Source organism: Bubalus kerabau, chromosome 22 (genome assembly GCF_029407905.1).
Source record: "Bubalus kerabau isolate K-KA32 ecotype Philippines breed swamp buffalo chromosome 22, PCC_UOA_SB_1v2, whole genome shotgun sequence".
NCBI classification, from domain to species: domain Eukaryota; kingdom Metazoa; phylum Chordata; class Mammalia; order Artiodactyla; family Bovidae; genus Bubalus; species Bubalus kerabau.
The window spans coordinates 12,996,153-13,016,577 of NC_073645.1; the positions used below are offsets into that span (position 1 = coordinate 12,996,153).

Genomic DNA, 20,425 nt, shown 5'->3' on the forward strand with positions numbered 1-20,425 from the left:
TTATTATCCACTCATATTAAATATTAATTAATTGTATTGTTATTATGAGGTAAGGTAAATTTAAACGCACCAAAACCTGCATGAAACATAAATGATAATGTTTTTGTTACCATATGAGTATTCCAAGGTTGGCGTATTTTCTAAAGACAGATAGAATGATAACTTGAAAAGTTCAAGCCTTGGGGTCAGGATGGCACCACAGCCATGGCAGGTACTAGCCTCACCATGCCTCTCATTGTGGTGAGTGTGTTCTGGGGCTTTGTTGGCTTCCTGGTGCCCTGGTTCATCTCTAAGTGTCCCAACTGCAGAGTTATCATCAGCATGTTAGGGACCCGTTCAGTTTGCTGCTATCTCTTTGGGCTGATTGCAATTCTGGCCCAACTCAACCCTCTCCTGGGACCACAGTTGACAAATGAAGCCATCTGGTACCTCAAGCATCACTAGCCTTGAGGAAGAAGTCCTGCTCACCAGTGCTTAGTCATTGAGGTCAAGAAGAGAACTCCTCTAGATGCACAATTACCTCCATACCCAGACCACTTTCCTTGACACACACATTCTAGACATTAGCTGCCTTAAACATTCCCACCACACTTATATATCTTGGTTTAAAATGTAGCACTTTTTTTCTTTTTTTAATGTATGTATTTTTAATTGAAGGATAATTACAATATTGTGTTGATTTCTGCCAGCCATCGACACAGATCAGCCATAGGTATACATATGTCCCCTTCCTCTGGAGCTTCCTTCCCATCTCCCCCAACCCCCTTTCCTGTCACTTTTTTACACTTGGATGGATGATGTCTCTATGTAATCTAAACTGCGTTGTCTCCATAAAATGTTTATGTACTCTTTTGAAATAGAAAGTGCTGTTCTTCTGAGAAATAACATTACTCTCCTTAGAACTTGTGAATCTGAAGATGGTTTCTACTTCCTCACAACAGGCGATTCGTTGAAATGCTTTAAAAATTGTTACAAGACAATGAAACTCCAATGGGGCAGTCAGGAGGAGAACGTGTTCAGAGGGAAAATCTGTTTCATCAGAATTATACCAAAGTATATTTTCAGGAGGAATTTCTCATTTCTGCCATCTTTTGGAATAAATTATTTTTCTACTTTCTATGGGAGAAAAAAAAGGAAAATGAAAACTTCCAGCCTCAAGTCCCCGGAGAAGCAACAAAAATCTGATCACTTTGTCAGTTTCAGGTTATCTCAGGTGGCATATTTAGTAACTCCAAAGTAATGTCACACACATAAAACACATACACACACACACCTTTTCACGTGTTCCTTGTTGTTCTGCTTCAGGTTTTATTGCCTTTTCTACCAATCCTATGCTAGCTAAAAAAATCAAAACCTTTTATGCATTAGCTCCATTTACCACAATGAAATATAACAAAAGCCCATGTAGGAAACTTGCATTTATTCCTTCTTCCATTTTCAAGGTATGTGATTCTCTTTAACTAGCCAAGGGAACATTTCATGCAAAGATGGGCTCGATAAAGGACAGAAATGTTATGGACCTAACAGAAGCAGAAGATATTAAGAAGAGGTGGCAAGAATACACAGAAGAACTGTACAAAAAAGATCTTCATGACCCAGATAATCACGATGGTGTGATCACTCACCTAGAGCCAGATATCCTGGAATGTGAAGTCAAATGGGCCTTAGAAAGCATCACTACGAACAAAGCTAGTGGAGGTGATGGAATTCCAGTTGAGCTATTTCAAATCCTGAAAGATGATGCTGTGAAAGTGCTCCACTCAATATGCCAACAAATTTGGAAAACTCAGCAGTGGCCACAGGACTGGAAAAGGTCAGTTTTCATTCCAATCCCAAAGAAAGGCCATGCCAAAGAATGCTCAAACTACCGCACAATTGCACTCATCTCACATGCTAGTAAAGTAATGCTCAAAATTCTCCAAGCCAGACTTCAGCAATATGTGAACCGTGAACTTCCAGATGTTCAAGCTGGTTTTAGAAAAGGCAGACAAACCAGGGATCAAATTGCCAACATCTGCTGGATCATGGAAAAAACAAGAGAGTTCCAGAAAAACATCTATTTCTGCTTTATTGACTATGCCAAAGCCTTTGACTGTGTGGATCACAAGAAACTGTGGAAAATTCTGAAAGAGATGGGAATACCAGACCACCTGATCTGCCTCTTGAGAAATTTGTATGCAGGTCAGGAAGCAACAGTTAGAACTGGACATGGAACAACAGACTGGTTCCAAACAGGAAAAGGAGTACGTCAAGGCTGTATATTGTCACCCTGTTTATTTAACTTCTATGCAGAGTACATCAGGAGAAACGCTGGGCTTGAAGAAGCACAAGCTAGAATCAAGATTGCCGGGAGAAATATCAATAACCTCAGATATGCAGATGACACCACCCTTATGGTAGGAAGTGAAGAGGAACTAAAAAGCCTCTTGATGAAGGTGAAAGAGGAGAGTGAAAAAATTGGCTTAAAACTCAACATTTAGAAAACGAAGATCATAGTATCTGGTCCCATCACTTCATGGGAAATAGATGGGGAAACAGTGGAAACAGTGTCAAACTTTATTTTTCTGGGCTCCAAAATCACTGCAGATGGTGACTGCAGCCATGAAATTAAAAGACACTTGCTCCTTGAAAGGAAAGTTATGACCAACCTAGAGAGCATATTCAAAAGCAGAGACATTACTTTGCCAATAAAGGTCCGTCTAGTCAAGGCTATGGTTTTTCCAGTGGTCATGTATGGATGTGAGAGTTGGACTGTGAAGAAAGCTGAGCACCGAAGAATTGATGCTTTTGAACTGTGGTGTTGGAGAAGACTCTTGAGAGTCCTTGGACTGCAAGAAGATCCAACCAGGATCTCTTTACTCAGACACGACTGAGTGATTGGACTGAACTGAACTGAACTGAAGTTATTATTTTAGCTAATTAAAAAAAAAACACCTCCACAGACTTTGTCACTATTATTTTCATTCATTGCTTAAAACAAGTTGATTTTATAATCTGAGAGCTCTCCTTACATAGTATATGTTACCTTGCCAATAAGAAATTCTACTTTAAGAATCATACAAATGGTTAAGGGAACTAATGAAGCTAAATATTTGTCTTTCTCCATTCAGAGTCAGATAATTTCCTATTGGGTTTACCCAAGTGAAGAGCATGAAGTTACCACTGCAAATGGTTACATCCTTCAGCTCAACCAGATTCCTCATGGGAAGAACGATGCTAATCATTTAGGTAGGCACAGTGTGATAGAAAAAGACGAGTCTCAAATCCTGAATCAAATGCAATCCAGTCAATTATATCCTAACCATACAATATAAAATTAATGTACTCATAAAAAGTAAACTTTGAGCCTCTTTGGATCTCTGAAATTAAGTTGAGGGTCTGAGTGACACTTGATTTACATTGATTTTTATGATGAGAAAGTGGAGCCCACATTGGCTCATGAACTTTGTTTGGTGTACTGGGTGGAAACTCAGAGTCCCTGAATAGAAGCCCCAGGACTTTGAACTGCATTTTTCACTGGGATTCTTTGTAGGGATTTACCCAAGTCTGTTATTATCATTGCGCTTCCTGAAGTAACAGCAGAGATTTGGTTCACTCCTCTTTTCTGTTTAAATGCTCAAAGCAAGCAGATGCTATTCAACTTTAGGAAGGTATTTTTTTTTTCCTTTTTAAATAATCTGCACAAGAGTATTTTAAGACCCAAAATATTCTTGTTTCTGGATATTTCTCTTTTGTTTTTCATGAGGTGTAGACTTTTTGTTTAGAAAGAATATAAATTGTAAACCCTAAAAATTGAAATCGTCCACTAAGGAAAAATATGCTTGAGAATGTGGAGGCAAGAAAAGGACATGGAACCCCACAGATGTTGCAATTCTTTTGCTCTGAGGATAAGGAATAATATCAACATTTATTAGCATAAAATAAATGCAATGAAATGTTTGCATGTTTCTTTGGAATATAAGCCAATCAGTCTTAACTAAATTAAAGTGATTTGAAGACCTATGTTGTACTTTCCAATAGATTTTTCAGTTATAAACTATTTTCAGCCCAAAAGACAGTTGTGTACTTACACTATGGTCTGTTTGTAACTGCCAGTATCTGGATTTTCAACCTTCCCAACATTAGCCTGGGATTTCTTCTGGCAGATACTGGGTATGATGTGTGGATAGGGAACAGCAAGCAGAGGGAATCCCTGATCCAGGAAACACTTATACCTGGAAACAGATCCCAAAGTATTCTGGACTTGCAGGTTAGGAAGAAAAACATCTGTACTGTTGTATTTTGATTTTAAAATATATTAGATGTGCTTATTGAATTATTAATGTTGAAATAAACTTTGTAGAAGTGGAATGAAGATATTTTATTAAAATATATAACTCTTGAGTAATATTCCTAAATCTTTAAAAGATTTATATGTAAAAATTATTCTAGATTTTTATTTTTATGGTTATCCATGTGCCTAAGAATTAAAATAAAAATATGTCAAAAGACATGATTTCTTGTTCTTGCTCCAGTTTCCTAAATTTTAATGTTTCCAACCCATCCACTACTTTTTGTGGCTTTTTTTTTTTTTTTAGGAAAACTGTGGAGGGGGGAGGAGAAGAAAAGGGTAAATTTGTACATGGTTACTTTTGCCACAGAAAAGCAGAATAATATAATAGCATGTACCCTCATCAATTGCCAAAAAAAATTGATTTTTTACTTGCACTTCTGTACCCCTAGCAATGGTTTTTGTCTGATATCCATTTTTAAATAGTATATTGCTCATAATTCTCTTATGGAAAAGCCATAAATACAATATCTTAGAACGTTGGCTCCAGAAGAAGAGCACTGTAAAATTTAGTCTATCATTTATTGGCTATGCTCATGGGCACGTTTCCTGTTTCCTCAGCTCTATAATATGCATAGTTATATACTTATCTCAAAGGTATATTGAGGGCTTGGAATGAAGTGGTGCTTGGAAACAGGTAGAATGTTAGTAGCTAACAAATAAGAAGTGTGGAATCAATGTTAGCACTTATGACCCAAGTGTCCCTTTAGAAGACTTCTTAAATCCATAATTTAAAACATGAAAATAACTTTCTTATTACTAGTTAAGAATTAAAACAAATTTTATTCATTTTGTTTCATGCAGTTTGATGAATGATCTTCCAGCCACAATTGACTACATTGTGGAAAAAACAGGACAAAAACAAATTTATTATGAGGGCCATTCCCTGGGAACAGCTATCAGATTGCTAAGAAATACTTAAATCCAATTGTAATTTAATTTTTATTTTAAAAATAACAAAACCACATTTTTACATGACAGAGTCTCAATTTTAGAAATCATGCATATTCACTATATTTAGAACACACAGACAAGCCTAACAGGAGCGACTTTAAAAGCCACTGACAATTGTTTTATTATGATATATACTTGCATAGTCCTTTTAGAATGAACAAAGTGGATATCATCATGTATTAACATGATCTTTCCAATCGTATCCATGTACTAAACCAGATGTATGTATTAGAGTCACCTGAAACTCTCTGCAGCTAGAATTTCCAAGACTGAGGACTTGGCATGTGCATTTTTAAAAATAATTTTCCTCATTGTGCTTTCTTAACAAAGTTGTGTGTTGATACTCTTTTTTTTTTTTTTTTTTTTTTTTTATTGGGGAATATTTTATTATTTACACAAAAATACTCTTTAGAAGAAGTCTGAAGTTTGGTTGGTGTGGCTTCTTTGAACAGTGACATTCTGCTGCCCTATCAGCTTTCTTTGTGTGTTTCCTAGGATCCTTCTAAGGTAGTGTGAGGCATATTAATGTTCATACTGAAAGTCCTGTAAAGACTAGATTCTTATGAACTTTTCAATTGGACAGGAAAACATTTCTAATTACTTCAGGGTTTCATCTTTTCAATGTATAGTGTATCTACTATTCTGGCTTCCCTGGTGGGGCTAGTGGTAAAGAACCTGCCTGCCATTGCAGGAGGTATAAGAGAGACAAGTTTGATCCCTAGGTTGGGAATATCCCCTGGAGGAGGGCATGCCAGCCACTCCAGTATTCTTGTCTGGAGAATCCCCTGGTCAGGGGAGCCTGGCGGGTTATGGTCCATAGGTCTCATAGAGTTGGATACAACTGAAGTGACTTAGCATCCACACACTCACATACCTACTATTTGAAATGTACTTTGTTGGCTGGTATTTGCAGTGTATATTATACACTAAAGAAATCTCATTTCCTCCAAGCTCACGATCTAATAAGGCAAGGTTTGTCTCCCTCATCGCTACTGGTATTTTGCTGAGGGTCAGGGTGGGGGCTTCCCTGTGCTTAGTAGGAAGCATTTGAAAGCACCTCTGGTCTCTACCCATGAGATTCTGGTAGCACTGCCCCCTTCCATCCTTGTGGTAATAATGGTAACCCAAATGTCTCCAGACTTATCTCCCTTTGGGGGCAAATCGCCACTATTGGAGAACTGCTGCAAAAGGGATGATGTTTCCAGCAGGCTTATGGTCAGTCAAGTGAACCAGAATGAGCAGAGCAGAGAGTTAAATAACCCATTAAACACAGGAGGCCAAGCTCATAGGGCCCATGATACTTTAGGGACAGAATATTTGATGTCTTTCAAAAATTAAATCAGAAGAATAAAGGAATATGATTCATTTTAGCTTATGTTCATCTTTATTTCAACACAGTCACAAAATGTGGTTTTACATAGATTTGTGTGTGTGTGAGGAAGGGACTTGTGAAGGCAAAAGCATCTGGGCCTTGAAAGTCATCGTGTGGCCATGGAAGGAAACATTTGCTTTGAACACAGTTATTAAGAAAGATTTTATAGGAAGAATAAAAGTGAAAGAATGTTGAACTGCACTTTGAATATGGATGGTCTTTTGAAAGACAGATGGCACAGTCTCTCTTTTGGAGAAGAGGCCAAAAGAGTAGAGGATGTATATAGGCCCTTAGTACGTGTAAACCAGCTTCCCTGGTAGCTCAACTGATAAAGAATCCACCTGCAATGCAGGAGACCCTGGTTCAATTACTGGGTCAAACAGATCCTCTGGAGAAGAAATAGACTATCCACTCCAATATTCTTGGGCTTCAGTGGTGGCTCAGACAGTGAAGAATCTGCCTGCAATGCAGGAGACTAGGGTTTGATCCCTGGTTAGGAAGATCCTCTGCAGAAGGGAACAGCTACCCACTCCAGTATTCTTGCCTGGAGAATTTCATAGACTGTGTAATCCATAGGGTCACAAAACAAGTGAAACATGCCAGTGAAGAAACCATCTTATAATCAAGCAATCCCACTCTTGGGCATATATCTAGAAAATAAAAATAACTCAAAAAGATACAAGCACCCTGATGGTCATTGCAACAGTATTTATAATAGCCAAGACATGGAAGTAATCTAAATGCCCATCATACTAAGTGAAGTAAGTCAGAGAAAGACAAATATCATGATACCACTTATATGTGGAATCTGAAAAATTACGCAAATAAACACTTACCAAACAGAAACGGACTCAAAGGCTTCAAAATCAACTTCAGTTCAGTTCAGTTCAGTTGCTCAGTCTTGTCCAACTCTTTGCGATGCCATGAACCACAGCATGCCAAGCCTCCCTGTCCATTACCAACTCCTGGAGTCCACCCAAACCTATGTCCATCGAGTTGGTGATGCCATCCAGCCATCTTTTCCTCTGTCATCCCCTTCTCCTCCTGCCCTCAATCTTTCCCAGCATCAGGGTCTTTTCAAATGAGTCAGCTCTTCGCATCAGGTGGCCAAAGTATTGGAGTTTCAGCTTCAACATCAGTCCTTCCAATGAACACCCAGGACTGATCTCCTTTAGGATGGACTGGTTGGATCTCCTTGCAGTCCAAGGGACTCTCAAGAGTCTTCTCCAACACCACAGTTCAAAAGCAGCAATTCTTCAGTGCTCAGCTTTCTTTATAGTCCAACTCTCACATCCATACATGACCACTGGAAAAACCATAGCCTTGACTAGATGGACCTTTGTTGGCAAAGAAATGTCTCTGCTTTTGAATATGCTGTCTAGGTTGGTCATAACTTTCCAAGGAGTAAGCATCTTTTAATTTCATGGCTGCAGTCACCATCTGCAGTGATTTTGGAGCCCAGAAAAATAGTCAGCCACTGTTTCCACTGTTTCCCCATCTATTTGCAATGAAGTGATGGGACCGGATGCTATCATCTTAGTTTTCTGAATGTTGAGCTTTAAGCCAACTTTTTCATTCTCTTCTTTCACTTTCATCAAGAGGCTCTTTAGTTCTTCACTTTCTGCCATAAGGGTGGCATCTGCATATCTGAGGTTATTGATATTTCTCCTGGCAATCTTGATTTCAGCTTGTGCTTCCTCCAGCCCAGCGTTTCTCATGATGCACTCTGCATAGAAGTTAAATAAGCAGGGTGACAATATACAGCCTTGACGTACTCCTTTTCCTATTTGAAACCAGTCTGTTGTTTCATGTGCAGTTCTAACTGTTGCTTCCTGACCTTTATTCTCAAGAGGCAGGTCAGGTGGTCTGGTATTCTCATCTCTTTAGAATTTTCCACAGTTTCTTGTGATCCACACAGTCAAAGGCTTTGACATAGTCAATAAAGCAGAAATAGATGTTTTTCTGGAACACTCTTGCTTTTTTGATGATCCAGTGGATGTTGGCAATTTGATCTCTGGTTCCTCTGCCTTTTCTAAAACCAACTTGAACATCTGGAAGTTCATGGTTCATGTATTGCTGAAGCCTGGCTTGGGGAATTTTAAGCATTACTTTACTAGCATGTTACCAAATTGGAAAGGTGGAGGAGGAAGGATAAATTAGAAGCTTGGGATTAACATGTACACATTATTATGTATAAAATAGATAATCAACAAGGACCTACTATATAGCATAAGGAACTCAAATCAGTACTCTGTAATAAACTACATGGGAAAACAATGTGAGAAAATATAAAAACTGAAACACTTTGCTGTGTATCTGAAACTAACACATTACAAGTCAGCTAACTATACTCCAATATAAAATAAAAGTTATATGAAATTTAAAAAAAATAATGATGAAAGCCTAAGAAAAATTGTTTAATGGGAGAAGAAATGGTTCATTTTATCCAGATTTTTCACTAATGAAATAAGCAACAGTTATCTCTGAATATTAAATTAATATTAAATCAGTAACCACTCAGAGTGATTGGGAAAAACACAAAATAGAATTCCAAGAAATTGACCTTGTGTTAATGTGCAGAGTAAATTGTAGAGAAAATCTTTAGAGACCAGTTTGGAATATATGGCAAAGATAACAGCCCTATTATGTAATCATAGGTGAACTAGCCAAGCAACAATGAAAATCTGAGGCAAGACAGAACTCAAGTAAACTAGTCTATTTTCTTATTTGATTTCAGCTTTTGGAGCATTTACAGTAAATCCACAACTATCTGAAAAGATTAAAATTTATTTTGCACTGGCTCCAGTTGTTAAATACGTATATGGTGCCTACATCAACCCAATGCTATTTAAGGTTTGTGATATATAAGCATATGCTTATAGTTTTCAAAATGAGGAAATGTGAATGATATTAAAGAAAAGAGATGCTGACACAGCCTCTTGCTGGATTAAAATGCAATGTTTCTCTCACCGACTTGGATATAATGCAGAATTCCCTGAAATTTGATGATGCATTCGGCATGGTTCTCAGCCTTGCATTATGCAGTTTAAATAATTTTTCCTTTTTCCTTATATCTATCATCTATTTTTTGAAATCATTATTAATTCACCTTCTCCTTATTTCAAATCCACAATGTGTATTTCTCTTTCAAGTTTTACTATCATGTAATTTTCTTTTAATTTCATACACTGACATTTCAATAGGTTGCATGGGGTTTTTCCTCTTTGTACTTCCTTTCTGTTTCATGTCTCCTTGCCTCTGCTCACACTAAGGTCTCCATTATATTTACTCTTAGGCATTATTTTGTTTATATATTTAATGCACGAATATTGCAGAAGTCATCATGGTAGTGGTGTTAGTTGCTCAGTCGTGTCCAACTCTTTGCAATCCAAGGTACACAGCAGTCTCCTCTGTCCATGGAATTCCCAGGCCAGAATACTGGAGTGGATAGCCATTCCCTTCTCCAAGGGATCTTCCTGATCCAAGGATCCAATCTGGGTCTCCTGTATCGCATGCAGATTCTTTACTGTCTGAGCCATCAGGTAAGTTATGGAAGATAAGTAAAATTGCTGGAAATCCTACTATTATGATAATGACACTGGCCATTTGGTCAGTGTATGTTTGATGTTTTTGTTCAGTCACTCAGTCATATCTCTTTGCCAAGTTTCCCTGTCCTTAACCATCTCTCAGAATTTGTTCAAAACTCATGGCCATTGAGTCGATGATGCCATCCAACCATCTCATCCTCTGTCATTCTCTTCTCCTCCTGCCTTCAATCTTTCCCAGCATCAGGGTCTTTTCCAATATGTTGGTTCTTCACATCAGGTGGCCAAAGTATTGGAGTTTCAGCTTCAGCATCAGTCCTTCCAATGAATATTCAGGATTTATTTCCTTTAGGATTGACTGGTTTGATCTCTTTGCAGTCCAAGGGACTCTCAAGTCTTCTCCAACACCACAGTTCAAAAGTATCAAATCTTCAGCACGGAGATTTCTTTATGGTCCACTCTCACATCCATACATGACTACTGGAAAAACCATAACTTTGACTAGACGGACCTTTGTTGGCAAAGTAATGTCTCTGCTTTTTAATATGCAGTCTTGTCATAGCTTTTATTCCAAGGAACAAGTATCTTTTAGTTTCATTGCTAGAATCACCATCTGCAGTGATTTTGGAGCCCAAAAAATAAAGTCTGACACTGTTTCAATGTTTCCTCATCGACTTACCATGAAGTGATTGGACTGGATGCCATGATCTTAGTTCTTTGAATGTTTTAAGCCAGATTTTTCATTCTCTTCTTTCACCTACATCAAGAAGCTCTTTAGTTCCTTTTCACTTTCTGCCATAAGGGTGGTGTCATCTGCATATCTGAGGTTATTGATATTTCTCCCCACAATCTTGATTCCAACTTGTACTTTATCCAGCCTGGCATTTCTCATGATGCACTATGCATATAAGTTAAATAAGCAGGATGACAATATACATTATATACTTCATGAAAATAACATCAGTTTCCCAATATGAGTTATTGTAATTGGTGCAGAGTTTTTTATTATGGTTTTAATTTGTTGAATGATGATTGATCATTTTTCAACTGGTACTTGCTTCCATCAGTTCCATCTCCTCAGAGCTTATAGGTTTGATACTTATATTTAACTAGTTTGCTATTTTATTACTAAAATACTACTTTGTTATTTATATTTTGCTATTTTTATTTATATTTTTGTTTTTAATACATATATATACATTTATTTATCTTGTCAAAAATAAAGATAATGTTGCCATGTGTTTGCTTTCAGTTAAGTTCAGTCCCTCAGTCGTGTCTGACACTGTGACCCCATGAACCGCAGCATGCCAAGCCTCCCTGTCCATCACCAACTAGCAGAGTCTACCCAAACCCATGTCCATCAAGTTGGTGATGCCATCCAGCCATCTCATCCTCTGTCGTCCCCTTCTCCTCATGCCCTCAATCTTTCCCAGCATCAGGGTCTTTTCAAATGAGTCAGCTCTTCGCATCAGGTGGCCAAAGTATTGGAGTTTCAGCTTCAACATCAGTCCTTCCAATGAACACCCAGGACTATTCTCCTTTAGGATGGACTGGTTGGATCTCCTTGCAGTCCAAGGGACTCTCAAGAGTCTTCTCCAACACCACAGTTCAAAAGCAGCAATTCTTTGGCGCTTGGCTTCTTTATAGTCCAACTCTCACATCCACACATGACTACTGGAAAAACTATAGCCTTGACTAGATGGACCTTTGTTGGCAAAGTAATGTCTCTGCTTTTGAATATACTATCTAGTTTGGTCATAACTTTCCTTCCAAGGAGTAAGCGTCTTTGAATTTCATGGCTGCAGTCACCATCTGCAGTGATTTTGGAGCCCAGAAAAATAAAGTCAGCCACTGTTTCCACTGTTTCCCCCTCTATTTGCCATGAAGTGAGGAGACCAAATGCCATGATCGTAGTTATCTGAATGTTGAGCTTTAAGCCAACTTTGTCACTCTCCTCTTTCAATTTCATCAAGCGGCTCTTTAGTTCTTCTTCACTTTCTGCCATAAGGGTGGTGTCATCTCCATATCTGATGTTATTGATATTTCTCCCGGCAATCTTGATTCCAGCTTGTGCTTCCTCCAGCCCAGCGTTTCTCATGATGTATTCTGCATATAAGTTAAATAAGTAGGGTGACAATATACAGCCTTGACATACTCCTTTTCCTATTTGGAACCAGTCTGTTGTTCCATCTCCAGTTCTAACTGTTGCTTCCTGACCTGCATACAGGTTTCTCAAGAGGCAGGTCAGGTGTTCTGGTGTTCCAATCTCTTTCAGAATTTTCCGCAGTTTATTGTGATCCACACAGTCAAAGGCTTTGGCATAGTCAATAAAGCAGAAATAGATGTTTTTCTGGAACTCTCTTGCTTTTTCAATGATCCAGCAGATGTTGGCAGTTTGATCTCTGGTTCCTTTTCCTTTTCTAAAAGCAACTTGAACATCTGGAAGTTCATGGTTCATGTATTGCTGAAGCCTGACTTAGAGAATTTTAAGCATTACTTTACTAGCGTGCGAGATGAGAGCAATTGTGCAGTAGATTGAACATTTTTTGGCATTGCCTTTTTTGGGGATTGGAATGAAAACTGACCTTTTCCAGTCCTGTGGCCACTGCTGAGTTTTCCAAATTTGCTGGTGTATTGAGTGCAACACTTTCACAGCATCGTCTTTCAGGATTTGAAATAGCTCAACTGGAATTCCATCACCTCCACTAGCTTTGTTTGTGGTGATGCTTCCTAAGACCCACTTGACTTCACATTCCAGGATGTCTGGCTCTAGGTGAGTGATCATACTATCGTGATTATCTGGATCGTGAAGATCTTTTTTGTACAGTTCTTCTGTGTATTCTTGCCACCTCTTCTTAATATCTTCTGCTTCTGTTAGGTCCCTATCATTTCTGTCCTTTATTGATCCCATCTTTGCATAAAATGTTCCCTTGGTATCTCTGAGTTTCTTAAAGAGATTTCTAGTCTTTCCCATTCTATTGTTTTCCTCTATTTCTTTGCATTGATCGTTGAGGAAGGTTTTCTTCTCTCTTCTTGCTATTCTTTGGAACTCTGCATTCAAATGGGTATATCTTTCCTTTTCTCCTTTGCTTTTTGCTTCCCTTCTTTTCACAGCTATTTGTAAGGCCTCCCCAGACAGCCATTTTGCTTTTTTTCATTTCTTTTCCTTGGGGAAGGTCTTGATTCCTGCCTTGTGTACAATGTCACGAACCTCCATCCATAGTTCATCAGGCACTCTGTCTATCAGATCTAGTCCCTTGAGTCTATTTCTCACTTCCACTGTATAGTCATAAGGGATTTGATTTAGGTCATACCTGAACTGCCTAGTGGTTTTCTCCACTTTCTTCAATTTCAGTCTGAATTTGGCAATAAGGAGTTCATGATCTGGGCCACAGTCAGCTCCTGGTCTTGTTTTTGCTGACTGTATAGAGATTCTCCATCTTTGGCTGCAAAGAATATAATCAATCTCGTTTTGGTGTCGACCATCTGGTGATGTCCATGTGTAGAGTCTTCTCTTGTGTTGTTGGAAGAGAGTGTTTGCTTTGACCAGTGTGCTCTCTTGGCGGAACTCTCTTAGCCTTTGCCCTGCTTAATTCTGTACTCAGGCCAAATTTGCCTATTACTCCAGGTGTTTTTTGACTTCCTACTTTTGTATTCCAGTCTCCTATAATGAAAAGGACATCTTTTTTTGGGTGTTAGTTCTAGAAGGTCTTGTAGGTCTTCATAGAACTGTTCGACTTCAGCTTCTTCAGCATTACTGGTAGGGGCATAGACTTGGATTACCATGATATTGAATGGTTTCCTTGTAGTTCATATCCTTCCAGTAATGCAGCACTTAGACACTTGAACTGGAACTTAAAATCTTAAATCTAAGTTGTTTTTGAACGTATATCTAAGTGTGCATATGTATGTTTGTGTGTTTATTTTCTAGAGTCATTTAGATATGTACCTAGCAGATAATCTAGAAGAAACCCCAGTTCAGAACGACCTCGACTGGAGCTGCACCAGTTCAGTTCAGTCAGTTCAGTCGATAGTCGTTTCCGACTCTGTGACCCCATGGACTGCAGCACTCTAGACTTACCTGTCCATCACCAACTCCTGGAGCTTATTCAAGCTCATGTCCATTGAGTAGGTGATGCCACCCAACCATCTTGTCCTCTGTCGTCCCCTTCTCCTCCCTCCCTCAATCTTTTCCATCATCAGGGTCTTTTTAATATGCTGTCTAGGTTGGCCATAACTTTCCTTCCAAGGAGTAAACGTCTTTTAATTTCATGGCTGCAGTCACCATCTGCAGTGATTTTGGAATCCAGAAAAATAAAGTCAGCCACTGTTTCCACTGTTTCCCCATCTATTTGCCATGAAGTGATGGGACCAGATGCCATGATCTTAGTTTTCTGAATGTTGAGTTTTAAGCCAACTTTTTCACTCTCTTCTTTCACTTTCATCAAGAGGCTCTTTAGTTCTTCGCTTTCTGCCATAAGGGTGATGTCATCTGCCTATCTGAGGTTATTGATATTTCTCCCATATATATATATTGATATTATATGTACACTGCATATAAGTTAAATAAGCAGGGTAATAATATACAGTCTTGACGTACTCCTTTCCCAATTTAGAACAAGTCTGTCTTCTCTTGTATTGTTGGAAGAGAGCGTTTGCTATGACCAGTGCGTTCTCTTGGCAGAACTCTATTAGCCTTTGCCCTACTTCATTCTGTACTCCAAGGCCAAATTTGCCTGTTACTCCAGGTGTTTCTTGACTTCCTACTTTTGCATTTCAGTCCCCTATAATGAAAAGGACATTATTTGTCCTTTTTGCTTTATATAAGTGTTTGCTTTATATAAGTGTTAATTGTCTGGCTTAGGCACATCATTAAAATAGAAGCAACTACTTTCTTAATCTTATTTCTAACTTGCTTATCCCATCAGCATTGTTGAGTAGACTAGTCAGACATTTCACCCTTATGAAAATCTGTTATGGTCATTCTGGAACCCAGGAATTGTGAGTTCTTCACACTTCTAATTTTTGAAGATTATTTTCCAATAGGTCCTTGCACTAAACTTTAAAATTAATTGACATTTTCTGTTATGCCAGCAAAATAAATGAAACAAAACCTTGTTGGGATTGTGAATCTTTCAATCCTTGAAAATAATATATCTTTATACTTATTTGCTGCTCTTTTATTTTCTTCCAGGCCTAAACATTTTTATTTTGATGTTTGCTATTATATAGAACAAAATTGATTTTTATATATCAATGTACATCCAAAACCATATCATACACACTTATCAGTTCCAATTGTTTTTTCATAGATTCATGGAACTTTTTATTTAGAGAATTACATTTTCTAAGAATAAAAACAGTTTTTCTTTATTTTTTTAGTGTCGATACTTTTTAATTTAATTTTGTGTGTCTGCCTTATTGCACCGTGAAACATCAAGAAGAATATTGAATACAAATAGCGAGAGCAGACATCCTTCTCTGTGCTCATAAGTATTCAGTTTTTCACTATTGTATGATATTCGGTGTAGGTTTTTCATAGATTCACTCCTTCAGTTTAAGGAAGCTAACTTGTAGCCCTAGTTTGTCTATCAGGAATGAATATTTGTTATTGTTTCATCCTTTTTCTGCATCTATTTAGATGAACCCATGATTTTTCTTTTGAATTGATAGATTTTCTAACAGTTAACCTAATTTTTCATTTCAGGGATAAATCTCACTTTTTCTGAATATGTCGACTTTATTATGCTGTCTTCCATTTGCAAAAATCTTATTGAAGATTTTTGCAATTATATTTAAAAGACCTGTTGGCTAGTTTCTTTTCTTGTAATCTCTTTTTCTAATTTTAGTATCAAGGTAATGCTTGGCCTCATAAAATGAGTTGAAAATTAGTCTTTTTCCTACACCTTTCTGAAAGAGATTGTATAAAATTGATATTCTATCTTTTAAAAATATTTGGTCTATTTCACCAGTAAAGGCATCTGAGTCTGAAAGTTTTGTCAAAAATATTTTGCTGCAAACTCAATTTCTTCTATATACATATGGCTTTTCAGGTTATTTATTTATGCATGAATATACTTGGTAATCTTTCTTCAAACTATGTGCCCATTTCATCTAAGTTATTAAATGTATTGTCATATGATTATATATAGTATTTTCTTACCCTTCTTTTAATGTCTATGCTCACAGTAATTATGGGTTTGCATTATTTATTAACCATATGTACTCTAGGTGGACCTCTTTTCCATGGAATTAATTTCACTCATACTTTAGCTTTGCTCCTTTCATAGGACATGCATACAGATTTCTCTCAACATCCAAAAGTTGTGTCTTTGTATGATAGGTTTTTCTTTCTAATATCTATCTTGAATGATGCCCCATTAAAGGTTCTGGTTTTCATATTTATTATTTGATGATGTTATTTTTAAATTAATTTAATATAGGTAAGATTTATTTACAACAAAATGCACTGATTTAAAATATATTCTCCAATAAGTTTTAGTTAATGTGTGAACCTATGTAACCACCACCAAAATAAACCTGTAGAATGTTTCCATCATCGCAGAAAGTTTCCATTTGTGCCTCTGAGGTCAGGTACTTTCCCACTCCCAGCCTTAAGTGATCTAAAATATAATGATTATGCATTCTATCACTAACAATTAATTTTTAAGTTTCTAGAACTGCATGTAAATGGAGTCATCCATTATGTATAAATTTGTGCTTTACTTTTTGACTTACATTTGTACTTTGATCTTTATCTATACCTTTTATATTGTCCTTTCTTTCAGTCTCTATGTCTGAGGTAGAATTCATTTATCTACTTAAAGATAAAATGCCATTTAATTGACTTTGTTTTTAACTGATAAATTCCTCTAAATATACTTCTTCCACTACCCACTCCTTGAAGGATTTCAGAGAAAACATATTTTCCTATAATGCATTGCATAATTTGCTCTTTAGTATCATTTCTTGCTCTTTTATTATTACATCTCTTAATCTGGCTTAGTTTTTTGTCTCTGTTCCATCTCTTAAAATTTATTTTCTCTTTAAAAAAATTCACTTTATAAATTCCATTTTATTAACTTTTCTTAAAAAAGACATATCTCAAAATGAACAGATTTACTTGCTTACCTATGTATGTGTTTTAAGTATAAGTATATTTTCTATTTATATCTGCTGCTGCTGCTAAGTCGCTTCAGTCGTGCCTGACTCTGTGCGACCCCAGAGACGGTAGCCCACCAGGCTCCCCTGTCCCTGGGATTCTCCAGGCAAGAACACTGGAGTGGGTTGCCATTTTCTTCTCCAAGGCAAGAAAGTGAAAAGTGAAAGTGAAGTCACTCAGTCGTGTCCAACTCCTAGCGACCCCATGGACTGCAGCCTACCAGGCTCCCCCGTCCATGGGATTTTCCAGGCAAGAGTACTGGAGTGGGCTGCCATTGCCTTTTCCGTCTATTTATATCTAACATAGCTTAAAAAATATACTGTTTGGTTTTCATTAACTTTATTAAGTTATATTTTCTGTATCTAAAATAAGATCAAGTTCATTACTCTCAATGGTCCTCATTCAGTTGAATTTTTAAAAAAATTCTAACATGCCATCTTACTGAACAGTTTTTTCCATATTACTGATACAGTATCACAGTGAACTAATTCATTCTACTACTCAGTAATACATTGCAAATATTCTTTTATTTTTTCCTTCTTTCATGAATTATACTGGACAGAATGTGTTTTTCCTTCACAAGTTATCTTTCAAATATGTCATTTTCAGATCCTGTTTGGTTAAAAAGATTTTTTATCCAACACATACATTAACAAGTTCATTGGTCAAATGTGTGAAACCGTGTGGTAGTTGATGCAGTTTGTAAAAATTTATTTTCATTATTTGCTGGATATGATCCCCAAAATTTAAATGAAGTAGATGTCACTTATGATTTAAAATAAATTTTTTGTTGATGTTTTAATGATGCTATTTCATTAATAGCAGAGACAAGTTAACTTATCCAATATATGTATGTCTTAAACTGCTTGATATAGGTAAACTGTATTGTAATCCAAGCTATACCTTGTTCATAAATTCTGAAGTTCAGTATTCCTGGGATGGTGTAATCAATACAGCTATGTGGATAATTCAGGTAAACACTTTCACATCATGCATGAATGTATATGTAAAAGAATTTTCATCTTTTTCCTCGATTTGCCTCATTTCAATAAATCTAGTATCATTGTCAAGGCACTGATTATTCAGTTTAAGACTTCTTTCTCAAGAGACACTGATGTATAGAACAGTCTTTTGGACTCTGTGGGAGAGGGAGAGGGCGGGAAGATTTGGGAGAATGGCATTGAAACATGTATAATGTCATGTATGAAATGAGTTGCCAGTCCAGGTTCGATGCACGATACTTGATGCTTGGGGCTAGTGCACTGGGACGACCCAGAGGGATGGTATGGAGAGGGAGGAGGGAGGAGGGTTCAGGATGGGGAACACATGTATACCTGTGGTGGATTCATTTTGATATTTGGCAAAACTAATACAATTTTGTAAAGTTTAAAAATAAAAATAAATTAAAAAAAATAAAATTTAAAAATTATGTTAAAAACAGGAAAGGAATACCAAAAAAAAAAGAAGAAGAAGAAGAAGAAGAAGAAGAAAATAAAACTTCCCCTTATAGGAAAAAAAAAAAAAAAAAGACTTCTTTCTCAGGAAAAATTTTTTTGCTTAAACATTATCATATAAAAACAGTTAGATTGCTCTGGCAATGGACAATGCTTAATTCTAGACTGACTGAGGAGAGATCTGAATCATAGAGGTAACACAGTTTTACTATTATGAAAAATTCTGATTCTTGGAAAGGAACTAATTATTGACAAATGTGTATATTTTTCTTTTTTATAGAGTCATCTTGATGTATACTTAACACAGAATCCAGCAGGAACATCAGTTCAAAATGTGTTACACGTTTGTCAAATATGACTTTTCAATCATTCTATCAATCAGTATTGATGGAACTTCCAATACTTATAAAAAGGTATGGAGAAAAAAAAGCATGGCTATGTGATGTGTTATATTTTAAACACTGACTATGGAGACTAGAGTAAGATAAGTTATTCCAGAACTTAAATCTCAATCAAATAACTTTTATTTAGTGTTGCTAGATTTAACAAATAAAGATACTGGGCACTCATTTAAATTTTAATTTCAGGGGGCGGTCCTAAGATGGTGGAGGAATAGGACGGGGAGACCACTTTCTCCCCCACAAATTCATCAAAAGAACATTTGAACGCTGAGTAAATTCCACAGAACAACTTCTGAATGCCAGCAGAGGACATCAGGCACCCAGAAAAGCAGCCCATTGTCTTCAAAAGGAGGTAGGAAAAAATATAAAAGATAAAAAGAGAGACAAAAGAGGTAGGAATGGAGCTCCATCCTGGGAAGGGAAAGGGAGGGAAAGGGAAGTCGCTCAGTCATGTCAGACTCTTCACGACCCCATGGACTGCAGCCTACCAGGTTCCTCCATCCATGGGATTTTCCAGGCAAGATACTGGAGTAGAGTACCATCACCTTCTCCAAAGGGAGTCTTAAAAAAGAGAGAAGTTTCCAAACACCAGGAAACATTCTCACTGCCAAGTCTGTGGCAAGCCTTGGAACCACAGAGGGCAACATAACTGGGAGGGAAAATAAAAAAATAATTAAAACCCACAGATTATGTGCCCAACGGTCACTCCCCCAGTGGAGAAGCAGCGCAGATGCCTGCATCGGCCACTAGCAAGCGGGGGCTGGGCAGGGAGGGGCGGGCTGCATTGCTTAGAGTAAGGACCAGGCCTGAACGCCCCAAGGGCAATCTGAGGGAACTAACTTGGGATAGCAAACCAGACTGAGGGATAGCTACCACGCGAAGAGCCCTAACCTAAGACACCATCAGACCCACTCACAGAACAAAGGACTGAGCAGAGCTAGCCTGGCCCATCCCCCTGCCTGGTGATAGGCAGGCGAGGGCAACCAGAGCCGGAAGGGGGCAATTGCGGCCCCATAGAGGCATTATCTATCAAACTGCAAGCAGGCTTTGTTGCTAGCCAAGACTTCTTGGGATTCTGGACTGTCAACATCCGTCTGAGAAGGTGAGCTGGTTGTACACCCAGAAAACCAAGCGGCAGGGACGGGGGAGGCAATAAGTCACAGCGACCATGCTCGCCAAACACCTGGTCACCTGAGCTGCTCGGACC

At 37.6% G+C, this 20,425-nt stretch overlaps 1 protein-coding gene across 1 annotated transcript; it reads left to right on the forward strand.

The window, feature by feature from the left end:
* Positions 1-204: 204 nt before the first annotated feature.
* On the forward strand, positions 205-444 carry LOC129636779 (V-type proton ATPase subunit e 1-like). Its single transcript, XM_055560440.1, has one exon. It carries the CDS (start codon positions 205-207, stop codon positions 442-444), a length of 240 nt encoding a protein of 79 aa, XP_055416415.1.
* The last annotated feature ends 19,981 nt before the right edge of the window (positions 445-20,425 follow it).

Coding starts and splice junctions, on each gene's coding strand:
- LOC129636779 (XM_055560440.1), top strand. CDS start 205: ATGGCAGGTACTAGCCTCACCATGCCTCTCATTGTGGTGAGTGTGTTC.